Genomic DNA, 11,348 nt, shown 5'->3' on the forward strand with positions numbered 1-11,348 from the left:
TTACAAAGGGACCTGGCACCACCACAGACTGTTTTGTTAATAGGGGTTTCGGCAGGCTGGGGCTAACCCTCAAAGCAGACGTTCAAAGGTCTGAGGAGGCCAGCTCTGCCCAGTGCTCTTTCAAACCCTTCAGATGTCAGGTTCCACAACAAAAAACTGACCAACTCACCTTTATGAGCCATGCAAGTTACTAGCAAGAAAAGTGAATATATAAACACACACACACACACACACACACACACACAAATGTATGTACTGGGGGTTACTTGGAAGGATCATTAAAGGCAGATATATGTTTATAAACTGCAGCCAAGCTTTGTAGAAATGAATATTTCTTCAGCAGCTAAAGAGTAAAAAAGGAATATGCTTAAAACTATTACATGGTCAGTTTCTTTCACTGTGATTAGTTACAAAGCCGGACTGCTCTTTAGAGGTGACGAGGCAGCCCTGACAGAGTAAGCCACACCACTCGATAGGTTTTGCTAAAACCAAGGACAAAATACTTGCAAAATAACTGAACTGCTTGCTGGCTTCAGTAACAACTGAACTCTGTATGAGCTGTCAGCTTCAGGAGAAAGTCAGTGGAGGACAGTGACATAATGAAAACTTTGAAACTCCTCAAGGGTCACTTCCTGTTTCTTTGCGTATGATAGTTGAATATTCATTTCTCAGTTGCCTCAGAAGTGCAGGCTGACTAGTCTGAAAAGACTGCAGCATGTGTTTCCTCACTCTGTCATAAATGACTTTGGCAGCGTTTGAGAGTATGCAACATAACCACATTGACTTTTTTCAAGTTTTCATTTCCAGGGTCTAACTAAACATCAAATGCTTCAGGTGAACGCCCCAGCGGGGAGGAAGTCACTCCCACATCTACCCTATCTCAGAGCAGACTCTGTATCAAGGTGTAGCCAAGTGGACCTCTCTCTGTCTTCAGGTCCTAAAAATCCCTGCAAGATAAAAGCTGAAATAATTGCAAATCAGATTCAGAGCAAGATAAAATCAGACTCAGAACAACCCTCCGACCAAGGAGACCTGCCTACACTAAGAGTCCAGTACGCCTCATCAGCATGCATCATTTAAATCTCCAAAGCCCTTTGGCCCCACCCATGCCATCTTTGATAACCAGACTCACTTTGTAGACAAGAAAGGCCAGGTCTCGAGCACACCCACACCATGGCATTTATTTGCTTTTCTGTGTGGTGAGGGTTTCCAACAAGGTCTCTGAAAAAGAAACAAAGCAAGGAAGAATACCTTGCTGAAGAAATTCATATGATCAGTGAGTTCATTATTCACCGAGTCAATAATTCTGGACAGTTGTAATGTTGTGTTCATATGATTCCTTCCACTTTAAAATAAATATAAATTTGGTTCATGGTCTACAAAAAAAAGGAATTACTTAATGTTCTTTTTTTAGTAGCAATGATACCCTGTTTCTTAAATCCAAATTATTTGGATTGGAATACACATTATGCATACTATATACACATGTAATATCTGTATCTATGTAGGTATAATAGAAATATAGATATATCTAATCCCTCTTAAAATGGTCTCCAGATAATGTTTTCATTTACATAATGCTTTACTGTAAGTCAAGTGGTTAAGCGGTGGCTCTGAAATTTGAACTTATGTAGATTTCACTGCCACTTTCATAGTATGTGCATAATAGTATGTGAAAACTATCCCTCAGCAGGGCTATTATTCCCACTTACAAATGAGCAGACTAAGGTGCAGGGAGATTAAGAGAACTGCTAATGTCACAAAACTAAGCAGAGTCAGAACTAGAATCCAAGTCCATGCTCTTTTCAATAAGATGGATGCATGAAGATAATAATTATTGCAGCAGTATTGATAACAGCATAAATATAGAAACTCACTAGATTTCTGTATGAATGAAATAATACATCAATTCAGTCGTCATTAAAATGATAACTTTAGATAGTAATAATGAGGACGATAGCTGCCTTGTATTGAATGCTTACTTTGTGACAGGAACAGCCATAGTTCTTTATGGGAACTATCTGATTTGAGGTTCACAACTCCATGAGACAGGTAAGGTCATTGTCTGCATATTACACAGGAAAACTGACGCTCAAATAAATTAAATCACTTGATCAAGAGAACTCAGCCAAAGAGAACATGATTATCTGACCCTAAAGCAGAGTTTCCCACCTTAGCACTATTGACACTTTGGGCTGAATAATTCTTTGTTGTAGACAGCTGTCCTGTGCGTTGTAGGATATTTAGCAGCATCCTTGACCTGCACCACCAGTTGTGAAAGGAAAAATTCTCCAACTTGTCAAATGTCTCCTGGAGAAAAAATCCCTCCATGTTGCGAGCCATTACTCTAAAGCACAGGCTTAACCATCAGGCTAAATACCTCCTTCCAAACACCACCAGCCTTCCTACAGAAACATGGTGGTAGGAATATATATATATATATAGTGTTTCTACACGCAGTCATAGACAGAATTATATATATATATGGTGTTACTACACGCAGTCATAGACAGAATTCCCTGAGGAACAGGTTCTGGGACTCTAAGATTTGACTACAGGAGGTTTGGGTGTGAAGAAGGGGAGAAGGGGCAGTGTTCTTGGGAACCTCACCTGTGAGGGAGCAAAGGAAATAGAACTAGGCGGAGAGTTGAAGTGTAATGCCAGCTGATTGTTGGGACAGGACTCTGCCAATTCTACAGGGAGCTCTGGAGCTGGGATGGCCCTTGACAGTTGTCCTGATTCAGACAACAGGACTGGGTCTTTAACCATTCTCCATAGACCAGTCATTGCATGTAGGCTACCCCCAAGGGGGTGCAGCCTAGGACAAGCTGGCTCTCCCTGAGACCAGGTAAGGATGGTTCTGAGAAAAGGACTCACCAAGAGTACAACAGCCACCAACACTACCAGACCTGTGGTCTGAATGCCTCTCTGTCCTGAAGTGCCAGTCAGGATGGAGCACTACAGCTTCCTCTACAAAATACATATATGAATATTTTGATTGTTTCATTATAACTCACTTAAAATACATAAGCATATGGACCAAGACTGGAAAGTAATAGGCAAATGAAAATAGTAATACTATAAATAATGATTTTTTTTTCTTTTTTTCAAAGTTGGATACAAGGATGTTGCCATCATAGTGGTCTTATTATTTAAAAGAAGTGCGCAGTTTCAAAAAATGAAACTCATAGTTTTGAAACACCATACATTACATATTCATATACATTCACATAATGATTCCCAAGCCAGTTTATGTGCCATAAATTCAGGAAGTTTCTAAGCACTCTTATGTGTACTAATGTATTAAATCTTCTCAATAACTCTAAGGTAGGTACCTTTATTAGCTACATTTTATGGAGAAGGAGACTGAGTTTCCACAAGGTTAAGTAACTCAAGATCCACATGACTAGTGAGTGGTGGCCCTGGGACTTGAACCCATGTACTGTGTCTCTCAAACCCTGGCTCTTACCAACCCTGCTTCACCACCTATGACATAACTTTATTTCACATAGTACCCCTGAAGTCCCCTCACAATGGCAGTAGTCTGTCTTCTCAGATTTCTTCTTAAAAAATGAACAAACAAAAGAAAACAAAAGCCCTGGAGAAAACAGTAGAGTAATAAAACTGTAAATATAAGGCTACACTAAGGGATAAAAAATTGCCTCCAAATTTTCTATTTTAAAGTCTTTTGAGATTTAAAGGCTTTAAGATGCCAGTGGAGATTGCTAGAGTAAAGTTATGCTATTTTCCTTTAAAGAATCAATTCTCTCTTCTGCTCTTCACATGAAACAGGAAGTTGCATAGATACCTGTTTGAAGGGTGATTCTCTTAGAGTCAAGGCTTTTTACCGTCTCAAGAGACCTAGGAGGACTAGACTCTCTCTGGGACTAAAGAGGCAATTGCCTTCAAGCTCATCACTAAGAACCATTTCTCGTCCTCTGGTGCACTACAGAAAATTCAACTCAAAATCATTAGCATTCAGAAAGGTAATTATTTCTCCAAAACATCTGAGTGGATTTCTATATGCTATATTCAAAATGCTCAGGTAATGTTTTTAAAAGTCAATTTCCAGCCTCAAAAATGGTCTTCTTCCCAGAATGGTCATGGCCTTGACAACAGACAAGCCCTTTAGAACCTTTCTCCCATAGAAACACATACATCCGTGCCAAGTGAACAAGGCCTTTAAAAGGTCCACAGATTGGTCATCTCAATACTTTATTTGAAATGGAATGCATTTTCTTTTAAATATGAAAAATAAATCACATCTCTCCAAAACCATTTAAGAGACGTATTTACACAAATTAGGATCACACTAAGTTCACAAATGTGATGGTAAAGCATTTGGTACATGGTGATACTTGTTTTTCAGAAGCTGACATCTGCATATTCTGAAACTTTAAGCAGAAAGCTGACAGTGGAATGTAATAGTTGTTTTGTCTTTCTTCTCAAAATAAATACAGTGATCTAGAAGGACCATCTATTATTAAAACCTATTTCCTCACTACACAGTTGATCACCAACAGGCCAGCTTCAGAGCAGGTAGGAGTAGATCTTTCCAGCTTTTATGCAGATGCTTCTAATGACCCAAAGTCCTTTTGCTTCTTTCATTGGACAATAATGCCCTCTCTGATAAAAACCTGATGGATCTTATACGCCATTTGGCAGATGTCCTGCAAACAAAGTCACAGCTCCCTTTGTCATCCAATATTACGTAACTCTAGATTGGCTGTTCAACACTGCAGATCAAAAACTCACCTTTCAAACTGTGCCCAAACTGTAGGAAGTAGTTCTTAAAAACCCATCTAACACAATTTCACAATTAATACATCTTAGGTTGCTTCAGGCAAATAGTGTTATTTCTCATGAAAGAGTCACTGATGGATTCAGTATCAAGCTCTGTAATTTCCAAATTTAAATTTTATTCTGCTGAGGGCATTTTACTGGTAAAGCAAAAACAAGTTTGTTTGACATTTATCAAAAAAAAAGAGAGAATGAATGCTCACAGGCCCATTCTCATCCTGCAAAGCTCTGTGTTCTGCGGGACTGCGCCAGTTTCAGTCAAGTCTTAGACCCCTCTTCAGTGCCTGCCATTGAACATGAGACTGTAAACACATGGAGCCAAGCTACAACCCTGGGGACAGAAAACAAGTGATGTGTTTGAATTCCCACACTGGCAACAAAACTCATTTAATGTCAGAATTAAACTGAGGAGTCTTTAAGAGAAAGTGTTTGGTATATGAGAACAGAAAGCATTAAAACAGGCCTTTCAATTTAAGCCAGACTTCCTAACGGTGTTTATATGTGAGGGGAACTTTGTGAAGCAACGAGTTGGGTTTTCTGTCTTTTGGGTGTTTTTTTTTAACCTCCATTGGAAAAACTATGTGAAATTATAACGTGGGTTCGATTTCTACATGACAAGAGAATCCCAGCTTCCTCTATGAGGGAAATGTTCATTTTGAAAGGGCCCTTTATAGCCATTTATTCTCTGACATCAGTACTCCCTGTAGGGCATACGCAAATCTATGTGATTTCCGCTAAGAAAGGATCCCTAAGGAGCTTCGTCATGTGGTGTAGCCTGATCCAGAATTAGTTGTTCTCAAGGAATGACATGAGAGTGAGTAAAGGAAGTACTTTGTGAGGCAAGAGAAACTACCTCCTGGGTGCTGGGGAGTTACACATTTTTTCCTTCTTTCTTTCATTTGTCCCAACAAACAGTTATTGAGCTCACTGTGTATGAGGCGTGGTGCCAACACAAGTTCAAGGACAAAAGTTCACTTTCCAGATGGGACATTCCTTTTAGTTTTCCAGCATTTTACATTTTATGTTTGTTTAAGGGGTGGGTTTTCTATTAGACCTGCCCTTTCCTTTTTCCTTTTCTTGGGTTAAAAGAAGTAGTTTTACCTTTTACCATGAAGCTGATTTGTCAGGCCTCATAATACTGTAGGTGGTTTGCATCATTTTCTTATGGGTAGAATAGAGCACTGACACATTAAATGACTTGCATCAGTATTTTGTTTTGTTAAGCTTTGTTAAGCATATTTGTTTTCTTGTTCTGGAAAAATGATTAAACCATAATGATCTCAAAGTGTCAAACAACAGAAACCATCTTACTCCTTTCCTTTCTCATTTCTGAGGTTTCAATTAAATGCTAAGAGGCATTCAGACTAGAGAGCCACTAAACGGGTCAACTCAGCATAAACATCACAGCAGATCAGGGACTAAGTGCTGTGAGGAACCATGATTCTGGTGGCCTCATTAAGAATCATGGCCATTGTGGGGAAAAAAATTCCAGCAGCCAGCTTAGTTTTTTCCAATGACACTACCTAGCCTGTATGTAAACTAATGACATACAAGTGCCTTTTAAAAACCTTCATGAATCTTAATTTTAAAAGTGCTTAGTATGGATTTTACTTTTTTTATAGCACAAGAATTTGAAGGAAAAAAAATCATTCTATGTGGAACAAACACTGTGGTTTAATAAGGGTTATATGATCTACACGTATTAAAACTACAGTACAGTGAGGCATTATTTAAAAAGTCCAGCAGTGGTTCCAAAGAAGCCAAACCAAACTTGACTTAAGAACTCTTTAGATCTGGCTCTCTGAGCTGCTCATCATATATATGTTTATAAATGTCTGATTTTTTAAATCTTTGCAGCATATTTTTCACAGCCACAACGTAAACAGCCATTGGAAGTGGGAGTCTACTTAAGTTCTGCTTGCCACTTGCTCAAGTTTCAGTTTCCCCTGTAACTTTTTGGATTAGAGGTATGATCTCAAAATTTCATCATTTATATATTGCACTAAAATGTAATTTGACCATGAAACTCCTTTCAAGATGGAGGGAGAATAAAGACATCACTGGCATAAAATTCTGTTTTCATTTTTGGACTACGTAACTTAGCACAGGCCTGACCTGACCATTTCAAATTGGATGCTGGAAAAATACTGATCAAGACTTGGTGAAAAAGATAATGGAAAACAGAGACCTGTTAGTAAAGCCATGCAGATAGGAAGTGATTTTCAGCCCCGAGAGGATTTGGTATCATCTATGGCTCGTTTTAAACTGAAGTAGCATCTGCCCTTGTGGATTTTGACCATTCTTTTGATTTAACACAGAAGAGGGTTTGTTCTACCTTTAAAAGCACATCCTCCCCCACCCCACCCCTCCTGAACAAGTGGCTGCTAAAACAAGACTGGGGTTGTTTTCTTACTGAAAATCCAGTGTTTATCCAGTCCTTCCCTTTTCAAGTTCTGAGTTTAGTTAACCTAACAACAAAACACATAACCTTCTAATTTTTCACAGAGCAATAAAAAGCAAAACAGTTGGTTTCTCTGATCAACATTATTTTCAGTATGAAAACAAAGGTATGACTCCTAGTCCTCTGAAATATTTATAAACTGTATTTTTGAACTCTAAGATTCTAGAGTATGCTTCTAGAGTAAAATAAGAAACCGTGGTTCAAGTAATGTATGCAAAGCCCTCGGAGAAGGGGTATCTCTAGCGTGGACAGAGCACAAACGTTGTCTCAAGCGAGTTGAATGAGTCCCTTTCCCCCATCACTACATTTTTGGAAATGAAACACCTACTGCTTTCATACTCAGAAAGCATAGAAACCGCCCTAGTAAAGCCTTCACACACAGATCGTATAAGCAAGGCTTTCCTTCTCCTACAGTAGATGCAGCCCTACTACACATTCATGATAAAACCATCCTGCCATCAGTTGGGTTATGTTTTAAATATTTTGAATTAGGTATCGTTACTACCCATTTCCTTGTAGAACAACAATTAGGTTTTCATAATTACACAATTATGAACATTTAGCTTCTTTAAACTTCTATTCTACACAAAATATATGCCCAAGGGGGGGTAAAAAAAAAAAGAAGTTATATCACAGAGTTTAATTTCAATCACCTGGCATAACAATGAAAGTGTCAGACATTCTGAAAATGCCCTAGAAATAATGAATTCTTAATGCTTTCCCCTCCACTGCCCTTTTCTTTTTCAAGATTAGAACTTACTAGAGAATAGGTTTTTGAAAATAAAGTTTCCTTTTTGGAAAACGGCCTACATTCAGAAATGTCTAAGAACAAGTATTTTTTTTAAAAAAAACAAAACTAATAAATAATCATAAATCAAAATACATTAAAATAAAATTACAGTACATCATCGCTCCTAGAAGGTCCACCGCTCTAGAAGTTCCTTTCAAAGGTTCATAAATAAAGCTTCTGGACTCAAAATCGTTTCCTGCATTGTGATAAGAGTATGCAGAAAACTAAGAAGAATTCCAAGTTATCGGTCGGGTGACGTCCAAGCTACTTGGTCTCGTGCGGGGCGGGGAGAATGTTTTGTTTTCCATCCAAGTGAAGACAATAGAAAGATGCTCGTCCCACTTCCTTAAGTCCTCAAAACCTGGAAAGAAATGACACGGAATGAAGTAGGTGCTCAGAGTCCTCAAATACCCAGTTCTCTTCGGGACAGTCGGCGGACAAAGCGTGCTCGGAAAGACGCCACCATCGCTCCCTGGAGTGCCCAGACAAGGTCCAGTGGCGCTTGTGACACGGAGAGAGTAGCGGCGTCGCCGGGAGCGCACGAGGGAAAGCGTGCGGGGGTAGCGTGGGCGGGGAGGCCGTGGGCGAGGCCTCTTTGCCTGGCCAGAGTCCCCTCGACCCTACCCTCTCGGCCCGGCCTGTCCTGGCTCCAGCTTGTTTCCCTTCTTTCTACCTCCCCAGAAACTTGGAATAACTAACCATTTTTCCACCCAAGAGCCAGACCCGTGAACTCCTTTCTCCTCCTCCTAACAACCGCGACACCCACTCCGCGGAACGGCCCTTCGTAGCGGGAGTTGCCGGGACCTTACCTTGTGGGGCCCGGGTGCTGCTCCCTTCAGGCAGAGTTGGACGTGCTGCGGAGAAGCCGGTGGCCGTGCGGCTGCGAGAGCGCTTGTTGGTGCGGGTGCGGTAGTTGATGCGGGTGCGGGTGCGGGTGCGGGTGCGGGTGCGGATACGGATGGAGCTGCTGGGGCTGCGGCTGGAGCTGAGTCTGAGGCTTGGGTTGGGGCTGCGGCTGAGACTGAGGCTGGGGCTGGGGCTGGGGTTGAGGTTGAGGTTGAGGTTGGGGCTGAAGCTGCGGCTGCGGGGGCTGCTGCTGAACCAGGTGCTGCTGCTTCTGCCGCGTGGACTTGACCGCCAGGATCGCCTGACGATTCTTGTACTGCACCATCTGCAGCGTGATCTCGGCGTTCCAGCCCTGGTCCTGTGGGCATCGAAAGTCGATCTCCTTGCCCTCGGTCATCACCACAGTGAAGTACATATACTTGCCCTTGCGCTCTACGCAGTCCACGGTCTTCATGTTGGAAAAGTGCAATTCCTTGAGCTTGACCGGCGGCTCGAGGCTGGCCACGGCGGGGCCTCCGGGTTGGGACGGTTCGGCCGGCCCCTGTCCCGGCTGTGGCTGCTGCTGCTGCTGGTGTTGCAGCTGCTTGGGTGGGATGAGCAGCAGCCCCTCCTCAGTGAGGATGCAGCACTTTTTCTTCCAGAGCTGCAGCAACCCGTCGCTTCGCTTCTCCAACACACCCTCCTTCAGCGCCTTGCAGCCGCTGCTCTCCAACATCCTATCGGCATAGGGGGGGCCGCCGCTCGGCTCGGCCTCTCCACTTCCAGCCGCCCGGGCCCGGGGCAGCAGCAGCAGCCGCGCGCCGTCCTCGCCCCAGCGGCTCCCGCGGCCGCCCGCCCGGAGCGCGCAGAGGAGGCTAACACGAAAGAAACAGAGCGTCCGCGGCTCGGGGTCCGGGCAGAGGGGCAGCCGCGTCCTGGTGCGCCACAAGGTCCCGGAGCTGCGAGCCGCCGGGCCTCTGCCGTCCTCTTGCGAGCGCTCACTGAAGGGCACTGGCCGGGCCCCCTCGCGGCGCTTTTGAATGGGCCATCCCCCCCACCCCCGAGTGACACCCAGCGGAAAAGGCGGCTCCTGGCGCCCGCACCGCGGGGGAAAGCCCAGCTCCGAAAGGCGCTCTGCCGCGGGCGCACGCCTCATTAACTTGGGGCCTTTCCAAAGCCGGTCGCGTCCACGCCCCCCGCGTCCCTCGCCCCGCCTCTCGCCGCCCACTCGCTTCCGCGCTCCTTCCCCGGGATGGCAGCAGGGACCCAAGCCCCGGAAACTCCTCTTCTTTGCCAGGGGCGACAGCCGAGGGCGCCCCAGCTGCCCGGCGACAAATGCCGACGCATAGAGGGCGCTGACAGGCCATCCCCACCGTCCCGCCTCTCCCCGACCTGCTGTCTGCTGAGGGTGTCTGCTGAGAGCCTCAGAAATGGAAGATGGGGCTGCGAGGTGGGTACAGCTACCAGACAGTGCCTGGAACGCCAAGCTGTCTCTCTGCCCTCGGGAACCAGCCCTGGGGATTTGCGCAGGGCTCCGGGATCCCGCAGAGCCAGTGTCCTGGCCAGGGCGAGCAAGGAGGCTGGGGATGAGGCTGATGTGCCACGGAGTCCCCGGGAAGTGTGCCTACCCCGGACCCTATGTACACATCAAAGGCCGAGAGGACACAGTATCTCACATTCGCTCACGGTCATTAACTAGGTCTCCTTGGCACCGAGAGGGTGATTGTTAAAGCAATAGCGCTCCAGTCTGTCCCTTTTGGAAGGGGTAGAGGAAGGTGACCCACTTCAGATGGCATCTCACCTTCCTTTTCTCTGCCGGCAGTGCAGGCGCTAGCCTACCTTCATCTGGGACACAAGCTCTCCAGCGTCCTTCTGGACTTATCCGTGCAGCCTGCCACATCTCAAAACAGTTTACTAATCCGGGAACTGTCCCGTCCTGAGAGACCCCACACTTCAAGGCACAGCCAGCCCTTCAAACAGCAGATTGGCTTCTGCGGGTCCTTTGCTTTGCAAACATCTCACGGACCAAATCTGTTTTGTAGTCTTATTTGTGAGCTGGGGAAGGTAACGCTGTACTCGCCCCTAGCTCTCTCCTGCTCCCACATTCAAACACTTTCTATAGAAATTCTGGGAGACAAAGGAGAATAAAGAACACAAACCGAAACCAAACCTCTTTTTTTGGGGAAATTCATCCATTACGTAAACACAGACCCCCAACTACGTATGTTCCCTAAGGATGTAAAGAAGAATCCCATGAAGAAGTAAACCGGGAGTGGACAAGCCAGAGTTGGCCAAGGTAAAAGGAAAGGCTGCGGCTTGTGCCTAAGAAGGAAGAAGGGAGAGAGCTTAGCTTATCTGCTAGATTCATGTGGCTGGAACAAAGAACTCAATAGGGGAAAAGAAGTGAGTGATGAGCTTGAAGAGCAGAGCAAGAGTCAAATCCTTTGTGCCATGCTAAGAAATTCAAAGTTA

General features: G+C 44.4%; 1 protein-coding gene across 1 annotated transcript; it reads right to left on the reverse strand.

Annotated features, from left to right (window-relative positions):
• Nucleotides 1-4,198: 4,198 nt before the first annotated feature.
• On the reverse strand, nt 4,199-10,142 carry PHLDA1 (pleckstrin homology like domain family A member 1). The gene is made up of 2 exons (XM_033117599.1): nt 8,861-10,142; nt 4,199-8,412 (listed from the first exon to the last, which is right to left on the reverse strand). Exon 1 carries the CDS (start codon nt 10,030-10,032, stop codon nt 8,887-8,889), a length of 1,146 nt encoding a protein of 381 aa, XP_032973490.1. The 5' UTR covers nt 10,033-10,142; the 3' UTR covers nt 4,199-8,412; nt 8,861-8,886.
• Nucleotides 10,143-11,348: the final 1,206 nt, after the last annotated feature.

The sequence above is a fragment of the Rhinolophus ferrumequinum genome, chromosome 10 (assembly GCF_004115265.2).
Source record: "Rhinolophus ferrumequinum isolate MPI-CBG mRhiFer1 chromosome 10, mRhiFer1_v1.p, whole genome shotgun sequence".
Classification (NCBI taxonomy): Eukaryota; Metazoa; Chordata; class Mammalia; order Chiroptera; family Rhinolophidae; genus Rhinolophus; species Rhinolophus ferrumequinum.